The sequence below is a fragment of the Oryctolagus cuniculus genome, chromosome X, assembly GCF_964237555.1.
Source record: "Oryctolagus cuniculus chromosome X, mOryCun1.1, whole genome shotgun sequence".
NCBI classification, from domain to species: domain Eukaryota; kingdom Metazoa; phylum Chordata; class Mammalia; order Lagomorpha; family Leporidae; genus Oryctolagus; species Oryctolagus cuniculus.
The window spans coordinates 40523688-40541399 of NC_091453.1; the positions used below are offsets into that span (position 1 = coordinate 40523688).

Genomic DNA, 17712 nt, shown 5'->3' on the forward strand with positions numbered 1-17712 from the left:
TGTGAGTCTGATTGGAGAGCCTCTGAGAGTAATCTGATGTTTCTCTCTTGCACATTTTAGCATCGTTTCTTTATGTTTCACTGTGGAGAGTTTAATTACAACGTGTCATGGTGAGGATCTTTTTTTTTGTCATGTTTTTTAGGGGTTCTATGAGCTTCCTGTACTAGGATGTCTCTGTCCTTCTCCAAACCTGGGAAATTTTCTGCTAATATCTCACTAAAAGGCCTTCTAATCCTTTCTCCCTCTCCATGCCTTCAGGAACTCCTAGAACTCGAATGTTAAGTTTTTAATAGTATCCTGAAGATTCCCAACAATATTTTTTAGATTTCTAATTTCCTCTTCTTTTCTTTGGTTTGATTGTATATTTTCCTGTGCTCTGTCTTCTAAGTCTGATATTCTTTCTTCTGCTTCACCCATTCTGTTTTAAGGCTCTCTAATGTGTTTGTCATTTGATCTATTGGATTCTTCATTTCATTATGATTTCTCATCACTATCACAGTTTCATGTTCTACTAGTTGTTTCATTTCATTTTGATTCCTCCTTAATATTTCATTTTCACGAGAGAGACTTTCTATCTTGTCCATTAAGGATTTCTGGAGTTCGAGAATTTGTTTTTGAGAACTCCTTAATGTTCTTATCAATTTTTTGAGATCTGCTTCTTGCATTTCTTCTATCTCATCATCTTCATAATCTTGAATTGGGGTGTCTATTTCATTTGTGGGCATCATAGTGTCTTCCTTGATCTTGTTACCTCGGCTTTTGTGTTTGTTTGGCATATTGGAGATATTCTTGGGTTTTTTCTCGTTATACTGTGTCTCTAGATTAAGAGGACTGTCTGCTTTTGATGGATCCTTAGAGGCTGTGTTGGGTGTGGCCAGAGAGCTCTGTTTCTACAGGGTTAAGGGTGTGCCAAAGGTGATTCACCCTAATTGTTCTCTTGCTTGCTCTCTCTCTCTCTCTCTCTCTCTCTTTTTTTTACTCAGTTGGGAGGTAATTCCACACAGCTGAGTGAAATTGAGAGTAGTTGATGTATTAAATCTGGCCCCTGTGGGTATTCGTTTGCTTACCAGAGTCAGGTTTTTCTGCTTGGCTAATGAGGGGCACCCGATTTACATATGCAAAATGGCGCTCACTGCTTTACTTATGTAAAATGGTGCTTGCCCTTTGTCTTGCTCGGCTTTGTAAGGTGAGTGGAGAGAGAGGCTAAATGTCTGAGCAAGTTCCCCTTATTTATTTGATTTTTTTCTCTCCTCCAGCCAGCCTGGTAAACTTTCCCCAATGGGGCTTCAGGCCTCGTTCTCTGCAGGCTCTTCCTGCCTTTCCCCGCCAATGTGTCAGGTTAATGAGAGGTTTTTTGTCTCACTTCCCCTTCCAGCACTGGCGCACAGACTGCAGCTCCGGCGGGTCCGGCGGGTCCGGGGCTCAGGCAGCTCCTTTTCTCCCCATAGGTCCTCTGAGTCACAGCCACTAGATCCGGAAGAGTTTCCTCTGTAGTTTTTCCCGATCCTTTTCCTGAGGCTACCGTAACTTCACTTTTATTAAACTATCTTTTCCCGGACTATTGGTGCACGCCCTCACTATTCTGTCATCTTGGCTCCACTCTTAATATAATCATTTTCTGATCACTTATTAAGCCACACAAACTTTTGCCTACCTTAACCTTGTGACTGTGTTTACTGGGAAATATATATATATATATATATATATATATATATATATATATATTTTTAATATGAGCAGTAGTTAGGAAAAGGGTAGCAGAAAACAATTTGTTTTTCATAGTTGTTAATGCATGCATGCACATTCCTGAGTAAATGACCTTATTTTTATTATTACTATGTTTGTTTACTGATATAGGTACATATTGTCATATACATCTATGTTTATTTTATCTATGTGGGTGGTAGTGGGTTGAGTGGCTTTGTGTATATGTGTGAGAGGGTATAGAATTCATTATTAGCTCTCACATAAAATTAATGTGGTTCTGGCCGGTGCCGCGGCTCACTAGGCTAATCCTCTGCCTAGCGGCGCCGGCACACCAGGTTCTAGTCCCAGTTGGGGCGCCAGTTCTGTCCAGGTTGCTCCTCTTCCAGTCCAGCTCTCTGCTGTGGCCCAGGAAGGCAGTGGAGGATGGCCCAAGTCCTTGGGCCCTGCACCCCATGGGAGACCAGGAAAAGCACCTGGCTCCTGGCTCCTGCCATCGGATCAGCGCGGTGTGCCGGCCACAGCGCGCCGGCCGCGGCGGCCATTGGAGGGTGAACCAACGGCAAAAGGAAGACCTTTCTCTCTGTCTCTCTCTCTCACTGTCCACTCTTCCTGTCAAAAAAAAATTAATGTGGTTCCATTCACTTGCTTACTAACTAAATCACCATTATTTGAATGCCTAATCCTCTCCAAGCTTTAGTGGTATAGAAAAAACTAAGGCATAGTCTGCCTCAAAAGATTCCCATTCTTTTAAAAATTTATTTATTTTATTTGAAAGTCAGAGTTATAGAAAGAGAGGGAGAGACAGAGACTGAGGGAGAAAAAGAGATGTTCCATTCGCTGGTTCACTTTCCCTCCCCAAATGGCCACAATAACAGGACTGAACCAGGCCAAAGCCAGAAGCCAGGAGCTTCATCCAGGTCTCTCACATGGGTGGCCTGGGCCCAAGGACCTGAGACATGCTCTATTGCTTTCCTAGGCATATTAGCAGGGAGCTCGATGGTAAGTGGAGCAGCTGGGACTTGAACCAGTGGAACTCAAACCGGCCCACTTATGGAATGCCAGTAATGCAGGCAGTGGTTTAATCCACTGCACTATAGCTCCGGCCCCAAGATTTCCATTATTTTGGGGAAAAGTCAGTGGGCTAATATGGTGTGCTGTGGTGATGTATATGGCAGATGTATATATTCAGACTGAGGATGTTATTGGTCAGAGAATGATTCCCAAAAGCTATATATATGAGCTGGGACTTGATGTTTGAATAAGCTGCAAATGCATCAGAGTTCTAGCAAGGATGGAACTGTAAAGGGGTAACTGTTACAGGACTTTTCCACAGACTTTGCCCAGGGTCTTCAAGCCATGGGAGATATTCAACTCCTCTGGGGGTGCACAAGGTGATACACCTGGGTGAAGATACTATTAAGACTTTTAAAAAATCGTGTTTTCCAGTTTATTTGTGCCCTATGACTGACATTTCATATTAGTCTTATAGTATATAATCTTAACATTTGAATTAGCATTGTTCAATGTTTTCTATAAATAAAAATATGTTACAGAGTAAGCTAGTTGCTTAAAAGAGCCATTGAATTTTTGAGACCACTGTTTGGGGAATTTCAAATAGTTGAACAAGTAGATGTGTGTGGGAAGAAGTGGGTGGAGGTAAATGCAAGATGTTTATCAGTCAACAAGTACATAATAGCCATCACTCAATGCTAGAATCTATTTGGCCTGCTTAACAATAAATTTTTTAAAATATTAAAAAACAAACAACTTACCTGGGGACAATATAATCAAGGCAATATTACACAAGACATTCACAAGCAAGAATAGTTTCCTTACTATATTAAGAAATCATAAATACTAGTTTTCAAAAAAAGATTAAAAATCAATAGAAAAAGTGAATGGTGGACATGGACAATTCACAATAAAATATATAAAATGACCCATAATTATATAAAAATATGTTCATTATCCCTATAAATCAAATAGACATCAATTTAAACCACATAGAAAATCAATTTTCACCTGTGAAATTGGTAAAAAATACCCAATTTCATGAGGGTATGAAAGACAAGCCAAAGAACATAAAATAGGCACCTGATGGTTTTGAAACTGGACAGATTGAAGATGGCATAACACGTTTGGAAACTAGCGCATGATTTAGGTAGTAGCAGTGGGAATGAACAGGTAGGAAACACACTAAGAACTTAAGAATGTAGGGTTTACTGAGGCTTTGGAAGGAGCAGAAGTAAAATTTATTCCTGAGTCTCCACCTTTGATTTCTAAATGAATGATACCATTAAATAACAGGGAGATTACATACACACAAACACACAGACATGCACACTATCACATTGTATTTCTCTTTCTGCTTCTCTTTGTGACAGAAAACAATTGATCTCGAATTTCTAAGTGTATACTAAGATTATGTCTATTACTTTTCCCAGTACAAACGAATTGAAAAATTTATGTATATCTGATTTAATATTCATAATAGCATTGATATTCCACTTTACAAATGACCGATGAAAAAATGGTGCCTGGAATGACTTTTCTATTGCATCTGCCTAATGTCTTAATGCCAAGCCCAAGTCTTATCTTTAACATTCATCATTTCATAAGCTCATACCTTCAACCTACAACCTTATACTATTGACTGTATGGGAAGACCAATGTTGGGCTTTCACAATATGAAGATGAATTAGAATGACCCTGTTCTTCAAGGAGTTCAAATCTATATAGGGAGTACACACAAGAAATTGTGTAAATTCACAATTGTAAATTCAAGATTGTAAGTACTATAATTCTGTTAACTTATGGAATGTAGAGTTACAAAAGTGTGGCATTTAATCTAGCTGGGAATTCTGGGAAGAGATCCTGAGAAGATAGATTGTTTTAAGCCAGATGAAGAAGTTGGGAAAGAATATGCACAGATATGTAAGGGAGAGACCTTTCAGGTATTTCACTTTAGCAAATGCATGTTAAGGATGGAAAGGGCTATAGAAATGAGACCCAGAATTTTTCCAATACCAGTCATGAGATCATCAAATTTTGTATATTAAACAGAATGCTCTATAAATACAGGATGCTTAGCTACATCATTTGTAGAAGTTCATGTAAATTCCCTTGAGATCCGAGTTAGGCTAATTTAGCAGAGGAAGTAATTGGCTGGACTTGGTGATTATTCATGAGAACAAGAGAAAAGAAAGACTGCATGATTTTTTTAGATTTTTGACATGGCTGGCTGGGTGGGTAAAAATTCCATTTGTGGGCCTTGGAGGAGCAACAAGTTTGGAGAGAAGAGTTTTGGACATGTTCAGCTAGAAGTATATGTGAGATATTCATAAGAATATGTAAAAAAGACATCAGATTTTCAAATATCTGGAGTTTAGGAGAGGGATATGTGATGGAAATTTTACATGCATCACTACTAACTTGTAATAATCTTAAGTATCAAATAACATGTACATGGATAAAATACACACTCTTGTCATTTAGTTATTTGTTGAACATTTAAAAGTAAACTTACACATTTTTGTCAGGTATAGCTGAAATAATTTTCAATGACTACCAATTATAATGCACCCTTTGCCATGAGTTAAACTGCTTTGATTTATTATCTACTGTTTATCATGATTCTGTGATGTTGAAGTAAGTATTGCCATTTTCATATAAACACGAGAGTGAGGTATTGTATAATCTGGCCAAGGCCAAAAATAGCAAAGCTAGGGAACGCCTAAGCCAGTGCTTTTTCTTATATCTATCTCACTTTCTGGGTCGAGTTACACCATCATTAACAATAGGTTGTATTGCACACAAGCACCTCCAGGGAAGGCTTCAGCTCCACCCCCAGCTCTGGCTAGGAGCCCAGCAGGTGACGGCAAATAAGCTTCTGTGGAATTGTGGGTAGATTCCGGACTTGTAAAGTCAAGAATTTCTAAGCATCTCCCTGCTTAGTCTTTTTTTCCTCATTCGCTCAGGGTGCTCCCAACCCTCAAGCACTAGGACCTTGTGGAATCCAGATCGCTATGGCTTCTCCATTCACCGCCCGAGTCCAGTTGCTACTCCTGAAGGCTGTAGGCTTTCTCATTGGACTAGTAGGCCGAGCGGCTCTAGCTTTAGGCAGTCCTAAATTTGACTCAAGGACCACCCATCCAGTGACCGAACCTTTGCTCCTTCTCTCCGGGGTGCAGTTGTCCAAGCTGATCAGACAAAGAAAGGTGAGTTCAATGTGACTGGATTCAGAGGTAGGAGGAGGGGACAGGTCTTTTTGCAGATGACTCCTGGAATCTCAGTAGTGACTGTTATTGTTACAACTTGATTGAATTTGGTGGAAGTCAATTCCACCCGCTACTAGGATGACACAGGAGAGGAGTTCACTGGAGATGAAAGGATACTTTTGGGAGTTGTATGTTTTTTAAATCTGTGCCTTTTGCTGTAAGCACCGGCTGGGTTATTTTGGAACCCCTCGTGAACTTTCCTATCCATTTCTCATTTGTGTGTAATAATTGTGCAAAGGTAAATCAAGTGCAGTTTTCAAACCTATTCTCAGTCATAGAAAGTCTCTCTTTTCTCTCGAATTCATTATCAGCTATGGAAAATCTGTCATTTTGTCTGTCTCCCCCATGTTGCTTGCTCTATCTCATCCCCCTATCCACTCCTTGTTTCTTTAACTGACTCCAGATCTTCCTGCTTCTTTCTGGCCAAGAAATCTGTTTTATTTGTTTATTTAAAAGAAGATAGAAATTGATATGGAATAGTAATAGCTGTAGCTACCATATATTTAGTACATAGTACATGTCAAATTCTGAGCTGGATAAACATTTTGTGGCTCATTGATGCAGTTATATAGGTGATATCCATATTCCTTGCATGAGGAAACTGAGGTAAGATGACTTGCACACAGAAAAAAAAATTCTGGAAAGTGTTTTTAAGTTTTATTTATTTGAAAAAGGAGAGAGAGAGCGAGAGCGAGAGCAAGAGAGAGAACACATTCCATCCATTGGTTCATTTGCCAAGTATATGCAACATCTGAGGCTGAACCAGAACAAAACACCAGAAGTCCAGAACTCTATCCATGTGAGTCGCAAGGATCCAAGTACTTGAGCCATTACCTACTGCCTCCCAGAGTATGTATTCCCAGAAAACTGGGTCAGGAGTCAGAAACTGAGCAGACTGAAACCCAGGAACTCCGATTTGCAATGTGGGTGTCCCAAGAGGAGTCTTAACCACTGTGTCAAGCACCTGTCCTTAATTCAAAGATTTAAGCAGTGCAGTCATTCTCTCTAGAGTTGCACTGGCAGAACTATTCATCTATTTTTTGTGTGGATTCTTGGTTCGCAGAGATTGTGGGCTGTAGACTAGTGTTCTTTCTTTGAGTTCCATTCTTGTCCTTGTCTATCTATTGTTATAAGTTGGTTTTTCCCCATTGCTTTATTCCGAGATCTAGAATACTTCCTAACAAAGATTAGCTATGTAGTAAATACTTTTGAGTGTCTGAATATGAATGAGTATGCATTCATATATACATGGATGAATTATGCTTTTTTATATTACTATTTACCTTTCAATGATATGTCCTACCTTTTTAATGTATCTCCTGGCCACCATCCACAACTCATGAATGCTTTTGATAGCAATATGGGAGGCTGTAAGAAGTTATAAAAATATAATAGATTTCAAAATTTTGTCTCTCTTTTCATGGCTGTGTGACCTTAGTAATTGCCATGCTGTTTCCAATAATACTTGCCAAACATCTGGCACATAGTAGTTTTTAGCATAGTGATTACAAAGATGCACTCTAGAGCCAGACTACTGGGGTTCAGAATTCCTAGTTCTCTTACTGTCTAGCAATGTGTTTTTTGCTTAATCTTTTGTGATTTCAGTATCTTGTAAGAAAAATTGACTTGATAATAGAATCTGACTTACAGAGTTGTAAGGATTGAATGCGTTTATGTATGCAAAAATCTTGAAACACTGCTTGGCACTATAGTCTTATGTACGTATTAATTATAATTACGATCATCATATTTTGATAAGGATAGCTATTATTAATAGGCTTATCCTTGCCCATGAGAAGACTTTATCTAGATATAGTTTGCACAAAAGTGTACTGAAAAGGAGAAGATGAGGTTACAAAATTTTATTTGTTCTTTGTTCCTTTAGTCCCTCCAAGGTTCTCATAATGTGGATATACACATTTTTTAACTTTTGGGGAGAATTATCTTGTGCATCATGGTATGTTTAGTAACATTATTGGTCTTTACCCACTTGTTGCAAGTAACAGCTCTACTCACTTGTGACAACCAAAAATGTCCCTAGACACTATTATACATTCCTTGGGAGCCAAAACTTCCACCAGTGGAGAATCAGTGCTCTAGAGAAAGGAAGGATAACACAAGTTTTACTTAACAAAAGTATTGCATAAGGGCCGGGTGCTTTGGTATAGAATGTTAAGCCTCCACCTGCAGCTGGCCTCCCATGTGGGTACTGGGTCCAGTTCTATCTGCTCCATTTCCAATCCAGCTCCCTGCTAATGCACCTGAGAAAAGTGGCAGAGGAAGGCCTGGGTGCTGGGGCCACTGCATCAATGTGAGAGGCCCTGAGGAAGCTCCTGGCTCCTGGCTTAGGATTGGGTCAGCTCCAGCCATTGCAGCCATTAGAGGAGTGAACCAGTGGATAAATATCTCTCTCTCTCTCTCTCTCTGTCTTCTCTCTCCTTCTTTACTTATTTTTCTTTTAATTTTTATAATGACATACTTGTATTTTTCTTGATAATCACAGGTTTAACTCTCCACTTCATACAGAATTCAGCAAGTAGTAAGTAGAAAAACCACTGTTTCTCAGTAGTATAGACAAGGGCTATAAACAAATATTCTTAGTGAAAAAGCCAGTCACAGAAAGACAGATTTCATATATTTTCCCTGATTTGTGGTAACAAATGTACAGAGTTCATGCTTCTTTAAAAGTACCATTGCAATTACTCATATGTTGCCCACATGTATTTGGATATTATGTTTGGTGCCTGAGTACAAGGGTGGGTAAATCAGCTGCATCAGGTGAAGGAAAATTCTAAAGTACTAATATCTTCAGTATGCCTTAAGACCTTCTTCAGGGAAGTACAAGTTTTTCCTTTCATTTCCCCTGACTTTGCTATCAAGATGACACCCCTGCTCTTTAGTCTTTATACTATAACGGCTGTCTTGAAAGGCCATTAGGTCACTAGTCGGTTTTCCGCATCCAGGGATTCTCTATTTATCTTACTCTTAAGGGTCAAGACTTAAATTTAAATGAATGACCTACACTCTGTGAACCACAGCTTCCTGACATATAAAATTTGATAAAATAGTACTCATTTCATATAATTGTAGATATTTGAATGGAATGATGACTGTAAAATACTTAGAACATGCTCAATGAAAGTTACCTAATAGCATAGTCATATCTTTCAGTAGGAAATAGGAAAACACAGTCATGGATGTTAGCCTTTATTCTGAAATTTTTATTGTGTCTCTTGGCTCCTGCCACTTTCCTTTGGTTTTATCAAACTCATTTTTTTCTTTTCTTTTTAAAGATTTATTTATTTGTTGAGACATACAGATACAGACAGAGAGAGGGAGAGAGAGAGAAATGTCTTCCATCTTCTGGTTCATCCCCAAATGGGTGCAACCGCTGGAGCTGGGTTGATCTGAAGCCAAGAACCAGGAGATTCTTCTGCATCTCCCGTGCAGGTGAAGGGGCCCAAGCACTTGGGCCATCTTCAGCTGCTTTCCCAGGCCATAGCAGAGAGTGAAATTGGAAGAAGAGTAGCCGGGACACAAGCTGCACCCATATGGGATGCTGGAGCCGCAGGCATAGGCTTAGGCCACTACATCATAGCACTGGCCCCCTTTTCTTTTTGAGACAACATGAGTTTAACTTACATTATAGTCAAAGGCTTACTGCTCCACTAAATAAAGAGTTCAACAAATAAAAATTAAGAGGACTATAGTTCAGCAGGAATACAGGCAAGCACTATAAACAATAATCAATGTTCAACTTCACTGAAAAAGTACATTTTAAAATAGTCACAGATCACTACAACTCTAGTAGTGCATAATTCTTTGAAATGGTGATTTTTGTTGAACTTCTTTTATATGTATTTAATTTTTTTCCTTATTAATATAAACAGGATAGGTTTCATGATACACCCCTTCTTCCTTTCCTCTATTTTTTCTTTTTAATTTCTTTGCATGTGTTTTGCTATTTTTGTATTGAGACCTTGGTTTTCCCTTCATCAATGTTTTTCTCTTATTTAGTGTTTGAAGTAACATATTTAAACTTACATTATAGTCAAGGCTTAAAGCTCCACTAAATAAAGAGTTCAGCAAATAAAAAGTAAAAAGGAATATAGGCAATAATAAATGAAAAGATGTTCAGCTTCACTAATGTAAAGTGAATTTTAAAATTGTCACAGAATCATTAAAGCTATAGTAGTATATAATTGTTTACCATTTGGCAAAACTTAAAATTTTATTAAATGTTAGCTCGCATATATAAGAGAATGTGTGGTATTTGTCTTTATGTGTCAACTTTCTTTCACTCAACATGGTGTCCTCCAGTTGCAACCATTTTAATGCAGATGGTATAATTTCATTCTTTTTTAGAACTCAAAAATATTCATTTTCTTTATCCATTCATCTGATGATGGACATCTTGATTTATTCCATATGTTGGCTATTGTGAACAGTGTTGCTATAAAAATGGTCATGTAGGCATCTCATTGATACTGTGTGTTTATGTCTTCTGGATATATATTCAGTAGTGGGATTCCCGGATCATATGACAAGTCTATGTCTAGTTTTTCAAAAATTTCCTTACTGTTTTCCACAGTGGCTGAACTAATTTACATTACCAACAGTGTGTAAGAGTTCACCTGTTTCCACACCCTCACTAGCATTTGTTGCTCTCTGCCGTTAGATAATAACTATTCTAACAGGGATGACTATATTCACACAGATGCCTGCAAATATGTGTACATACATACTGATTTGTGAAGTACTAAATCAATGCCATAGTTTAAAATTATCATTGAAGATTCTGTAAAATAAAATTCTTGTTTATTTAAAAAATGTATTTACTCTCTTTGCAAATTAGAAGTATGAGGTTCAGATATTTTAAAATGTGATGCTTTAGATCTTATGGGTGGAAAGTAAATCTTAATTCTGCCTGTGAGGCTTACTTTAACTCTATCTCATGAGTAAATGTAATGATATAGTATAGACTACCCTATAGGATTCTTGTGAGGATTAAATGAGTTCATACATGTAAAACTGATCTGTTAAATCTATCTATATTAATCTTAGCTATTATTATAACCATGTACATTATTAATATGTTCATGCTTGTCCTTTATTAATATGCCCATTCTTGGCAATGAGGATATGTTGGTCAATGGCTACAATGTTGCAGTTTGATAGGAAGAATAAGTTTTGATGTTCATAGTGTACATGGTAGCGTGACTATACCCAATAAAATGTATTGCATGTTCTTTGTAACTTTCAGATTCTTTATTTGTGTGTGTCAGTGCTATCTATTTATAGTAAACATAATCAAACGTTGGTGAAGATGTAAGAAATATAGTTTTCACTTTTTAGATAAGAAATAAAATTATCACTAATCTGTTATTTAGTCTGTCCATACAAAGAATACATTGCAGTCTTTACGTGTAAAGTGGATCTGAAGGGACTGACAGGTGAATAGTACTGAATTATGTCAAATGGTAAAAAATATAAGATCTGGAACACCAAATATAATGTGACTCCTTGTGAAGGAAATGAAGGGAGAGCAAGACAAGTAAAGGAGGGGGGAGGTAAAGAGGAAAGGAGACAGAGAAAAATTTTAGCTTTACATTTTTATTTTTCTGTAGTGAATGGATTTTCTGTACATGTACATAGTCTATTTCTCTTATGACAACAGTGTTTATTTGCAATAAAAAAGACAAACATAGATATACAGGTTTAGCAATGTATCCTTGTTTAAGTGACTTAACTTCAGTGGGATTCAACGGCTTCATCTATAAAATGGAGATAATATCACATGTTTTGCAGGAATCTTTAATGTATAATGGATATAAAACTTGGGATGTAAAACTTTAGTAAATGGCAATTATTGTTGTATTATCACATCTGATGCACACTTGTCCTTGTTTTTCACTGTGTCACATTCTAAACTCAATTAGGGCATCAGCTGGAACATTTCAAAATTTGTGGAGCACTGTACATTGGTGGAGTGGCCAAGCTGTAGACACTTAACTCTGGAACTATCTACACCAGACTACAGGATTGATTTATAGTGGTTTAAATCACTACTGAAATCACTATTCATGCATGCATTTAACAGACATTTTCTGATAATCTATTAGGTGAACAATTCTAAAGGACAAGTAGGAGTTAGCCCAAGGGAAATGTTACATATACATTCTCTTTAAAATTCTTTCAATTTCCCTTGTACCTATGGTTGTATCATCTTTTTTAATCTCAACATTAATCCATTGTTGTGCACAATCTCTCTCTTAATTATGTTTTTTGTAGTTTGTATTATGGGTATTTAAAAATTGAGTTTATGATATGTTAAATTTGTTGTCATGGTTGCTGTTTTGTCTAACATCACATTTTATCTTTATTTATTTTTCATTTACTTTGTTTTTCTATTATTTTAAGTTAAATACTTTATATATTGCCTTACTTTTATATATAATATCAGAATAGCTTTATCTATACTCAATATATTTGATAAGAAATTATCCTGTTCTTTTGAGTTTCTGGATAATCTGTAATAGCTTTGTTTGCCTCTTAGACATATTGGTTATATGAAAGAATGTTTTTGAAAAATTATTCCTTTTAAAAATCAAATTTTTATTGAGTTCCAGTTTTTGCTGGATTATAATAATTTACCTAGAATAAATTGTTACCAAAACTTTTTACTTAAGACTTTGTGAATACATACATGATAAATCTGTTAATGGACCTCAACTAAAGAGAATATTCTTTCTTGTTGAAGTACAAGTTATTCGTATATATTTGGGCATATTAGCTCTATGATTACATTCCTGGATATGTCTTTATTTTTTACTATTTCTCTGTCAACTTCGGAGAGAGTTATGTTATTTGTTATTATATTTATACTTCTGCTCTAGTTCTCTTTGCATTTCTAGGAAGTTTTTTTGTATGTATTTGTCTCCTTTTGAAAAATATGACTGTTATGAAATCTCTATGAACTATATTGTTTCATGTTTTACTTTTTAAATTTGATTTATCTGATATTAATGGTACTACCTCGGCTTTCCTATTGATTTTGTTCTTTTACGTTTTACTAGGCTTGTTTTCAAGTTTATATTTTTTCTATTCTACATGAATTTCTATATACCAAATATAGCTGAGCTTTTTTCTATAAGATTTGTTTACTTATTTACTTGAAAAGCAGTGTTATGGAAAGAGGGGGAGAGACAAATACAGGTAAATCTTCCTTCTGCTGGTTTGTCAAATGGCTGCAATACCCAGGGCTGGATCATCTGGAACCTTGGAGCCCAGAACTCTATCCTAGTCTCCCATGTCATTGACAGGGACACAAGTACTTGAGCCATCATCCGTTGTCTTCCTACGTGTATGGGTAGGGAGCTGGATCACAAGCAGAGTATCCAGGACTCGAACTTGCACTCTGATATGGGATGACCATGTCACAAGCAGTGGCTTCATATACTGCACCATATTACCTGCCCCTGTTTTTTTTTTTTAACAAAATGTAATATTTTGCTCGCTAATAGGGGTGATAATACAATTCTTCACATATTGTGTGATATAATTTGATTAATTTTTCCATTTAATGTAAGGCTTGTAGTTTATTATACTTACTATCCCTTTACCTTCCATGTTGAAAAGATTTATTAATTAATTAATTTCAGAGAGTAGGAGGGAGGAAAGAGAGGAAGAGAGAGTGAGAGAGCACCAGGAGCTCTGTCTGGGTGTCTTACATGGGTTGTAAGAACCCAACTACTTTAATTGTTACTTGCTGACTACCAGGGTGAACCTTTCGCAGGAACCTGGAATCAGGAGTGATGCTGCAACTTGAATGCAGTTGCCTGCATCCTTCCCTATCTTATCTAATTTCATTTCATCTATTTTTCTCTCCTGTTTATTTGAAGTTTCTACTTTGCTTTGTAATTTTCCAATATTTATTGTGTTGTGTTTCAGAATTATTAGAGCTTCAATTGTATAAAAGTAAATAATTTTATAGCATCTCTCAGGATGTTTTTTTTTTGGGGGGGGGGTGCATAAATGAAAGGAGAGAAAGAAAACTGCCACCGTATAGCTCCAGTAGCTGCTTTTTATTATTTAGTCTAAGGTTTAACTACTAACATTACAATTAGGAATGTACACCTGGACTAACCATTTAAAAGAATAACAAGCAGGCACAAGCAAGGGAGATAAGAATCATCTGACATACTTGCAGTTGGAAGCAAAAGTTCAAGTTGCTACTAGCAATCATGTTGCTCTTGGCTCATCTTTTAGGCCCTTGGAGTATGATAAGGAATTTTTCTTCAAAGTAAAATCTAATAATAACCCAAACCTTCTGCTTACTGGAGCTGCATTCCATTTAGGAAGATATGCCTTCACAAGGCCTGCTTATGCAGAAGCAGGACTGCAGCCATGTCCAATATTCAGGAGGCTATGGCCTCACTGTGAATACTTAGGCAGTGTTCACTACATTTTTCTTTCATATCCTCACATACCTTGCCTAAGATCCTTGATGCAGGGTTACCTAATTCAGCAAATAAAAATACAATAGCCCAGTTAAGTTTAAATTTTATATAAACAACATACAGTGTTCAATATAATTATTTACATGATGAATTCGTATCTGCTTATAGTAAAAAGTATTCAATATTTATCTAAAATTCATATTTAACTTGATGTTCTGTATTTAACTTGGAACATTAATTTAATGTTCTTTTATGCCTCACTTCTCAACTTTTGGGTTTTTCAGAGATAATTATATATAGTGTTAAGTTTTAAAAAAATGGTGATACACTATGATATCTATTACTATTCTAGTTATTAATAACATATTTACTAATTGAGTATAAAACCATACTATCCCTGAATTCTTTTTTAAAAAATTATTTGTTATGCAAATTTCATGTATTTAAGAACATAGTGATCATGAATTCTAAGTTATGTTAACTTTGAATGGAGTTTAAGCCTTTTATCCTAACTGATTGTCTGAAATGTTCTTTCATTGGTGTATTTCTGAGTTTTTAGTTTCATTGTAGATATCTTTATTATCTCAGCCTTGTGCATTGCCTCACAGTAGCACTGGTAATTCATTGAGAGTATATCAAATAAATTATCATTAATGGGCCTGGCATTGTGGCATAACGGGTTAAGCTGCCACCTACAATGCCAGCATCTCATATGGGCTTCAGTTTGAATCCTGGCTACTCCACTTCTGATCCAGCTCCCTGCTAACGCGCCTGGGAAAGCAGCGGAGGATATCCCAAGTGCTTGACGATATCCCAAGTGCTTGAGTCTCTGCAACTTATGTGGGAGACCTGGAAGAAGCTCATGGCTTCTGGTTTTGGCCTTGTCCAGCCCTAGCCATTGAGGCCATTTGGGAGTGAACTAGTGATGGAAGATCTCTCTATATATATTTCTACCTCTCTATCTCTACTTCTCTCTTAGTAACTCTGCTCTTCAAATAAAAATATTAAAAACTAATAATGATTAATACACAAAGGAGGCTTTTAACAAATATGCATTAAATGGATTATTTGTTCAATAAATAAATGCCCAATAAATAAATTTCTTTATATTGCAGGTTAAATGTATAGATGTCATTCAGGCTTATATCAACAGAATCAAGGATGTGAACCCAATGATCAACGGAATTGTCAAATATAGGTAAGCATTTTCACTCCATCAACAATTTCTGATGTTTTTTATTCTAACTCTGTGAGTACACAATCTTATTGTATTTCTTGGACTCCTATTTTTCTATCCCCTTTCTTTAATGTTCACTGGGACATGCCTTTACTTCTAAGTTAGCATTTTCTTCTCCTTTTTAACTTGTATATATTATTGTTGTGCCACTTTCCTACTCAGCAGTTGACAAAGATCCCTGAAAGAAAGTACTAAATCTCATTGGTTTTTGCAAGTCCAACTGCCACAGTAGGGCTGAAATATGGTAGATAGCACCAAATGCTTATTGAAATAATTAATATTCATTTGTTGTTCTAATAGGAACCTCCTACAAACGTATATCCATACTCTAAAATGTAATGTGAATTTAATATATTAGATAATTTTTAATATGTGTCCTACGAATGACTTCTGTGTTTCACCAGGTAGACCCTCCTAGGCAACAGTGAGGTAATAAAGGTCCAAATTTGGAATAATTTTCTGTGATATCCTGTTCCTCGGTTAGTACAGTTCATAACACATTATGATATAAAGTGTCACTGAAACCACCATTAGAATTTTGGTCTTGTTTGCACATTAGCTCTGTTGTTAATGTATTTAATTAAACAGAGTCACATATTTTAACTTACACCAATCATTTTAAAATGAAACTTGCTATTACTGCAAGAATTGGCAATTATCATTGGTCAACACAGACAATTGTTGATAATGTAAATGAAATGAAAAATAACCCGTATTTTAATTTTAAGTCATGTTCCTTCTATAACTAATTTGTGTGGAGGGTTTTGATCATGAAAGGATGTGGAATCTTATCAAATGCTTTCACTGCATCTATTGAGATGATCATAAAGTTTTTGTTCTTAATTCCGTTGATGTATTTATGATGTTTATAAATTTGGGAATGTTTAACCACACTTGCATCTCTGGGATGAATCCCAACTTGATCATGATGTATGATATTTTTGATGTAGTGTTGGATTCAGTTTATTCCTATATTTTTGAGAATTTCTTCATCTATGTTCATCTAGGATATTGTTTTGTAGTTTTTTTTTTAATTTAATTTTAGTATCAGAGTGACACTGGCCTCATAAACAGAGTTTGGTAGCATACCATTTTGTTCAATATTTTAGAATTAGTTTGAAAAGTATTGGTTAGTTCCTCATTGAATGTCTTGAAAAGTTTAGTGGTAAAGCTATCTATTCCTGGGATTTTCTTTGATGGAAAACTTTTCATTAATATAATTAATTTTGCGAGGTTGTATGTATCCATTTCTTTGAGGTTTTCCAATTTATTAGCTAATAGTTGGTCAAAATAACATCTTATGATCCTTTGTGTTTCTGATTTATCAGTTTTAATGTCTTGTTTTTTATCTTTAATTTTACTCATTAGGGTTTTCTCTCTTTTTTCTTTGTTATTCTGGTAAAAGATTTATCTATTTTGTTTATCTTTTCAAAGTTCCAGCTTTTTATTTTGTTGATATTTTGTACTGTTTCTTTTTTAGTTGCAATTTGATTTATTTTTGCACACTTTTTTTAACTTTTATTTAGTAAATATAAATTTCCAAAGTACAGTTTATGGATTACAATGGCTTTTCTCCCCCATAACTTCCCTCCCACCCACAACCCTCCCATCTCCCGCTCCCTCTCCCATTCCATTCACAACAAGATTCATTTTCAATTATCTTTATATACAGGATATCAATTTAGTATGTATTAAGTAAAGATTTCAACAGTTGGCACCCACACACAGAACATAAAGTGTAAAATACTGTTTGAGTGCTAGTTATAGCATTATCACATTGAACAACACATTAAGGACAGAGATCCTACATGAGGAGTAAGTACACAGTGACTCCTGTTGTTGACTTAACAAATTGACACTCTTTATGGTGTCAATAATCTCCCTAGGCTCTTGTCATGAGTTGCCAAGGCTATGGAATCCTTTTGAGTTTGCTGACTTCAATCTTATTTAGACAAGGTCATAGTCAAAGTGGAAGTTCTCTCCTCCCTTCACAGAAAGGTACCTCCTTCTTTGATGGCCTGTTCTTTCTACT

At 36.0% G+C, this 17712-nt stretch overlaps 1 protein-coding gene across 3 annotated transcripts in view; it reads left to right on the forward strand.

Annotated features, from left to right (window-relative positions):
- The first annotated feature begins 5585 nt into the window (after nucleotides 1-5585).
- Nucleotides 5586-17712, forward strand: part of FAAH2 (fatty acid amide hydrolase 2) — a 217511-nt gene continuing 205384 nt past the window's right edge. For 2 of the 3 annotated variants that reach the window (XM_051827718.2, XM_070067361.1), the window contains exons 1-2: nucleotides 5587-5924; nucleotides 15559-15641. In XM_051827718.2, coding sequence (XP_051683678.2) covers nucleotides 5733-5924; nucleotides 15559-15641 — 275 coding nt within the window. In that variant the 5' untranslated portion in view covers nucleotides 5587-5732. Of the gene's footprint in view, nucleotides 5925-15558; nucleotides 15642-17712 lie in introns of all 3 variants that reach the window. The other variant, XM_070067362.1, reaches the window with a different exon arrangement.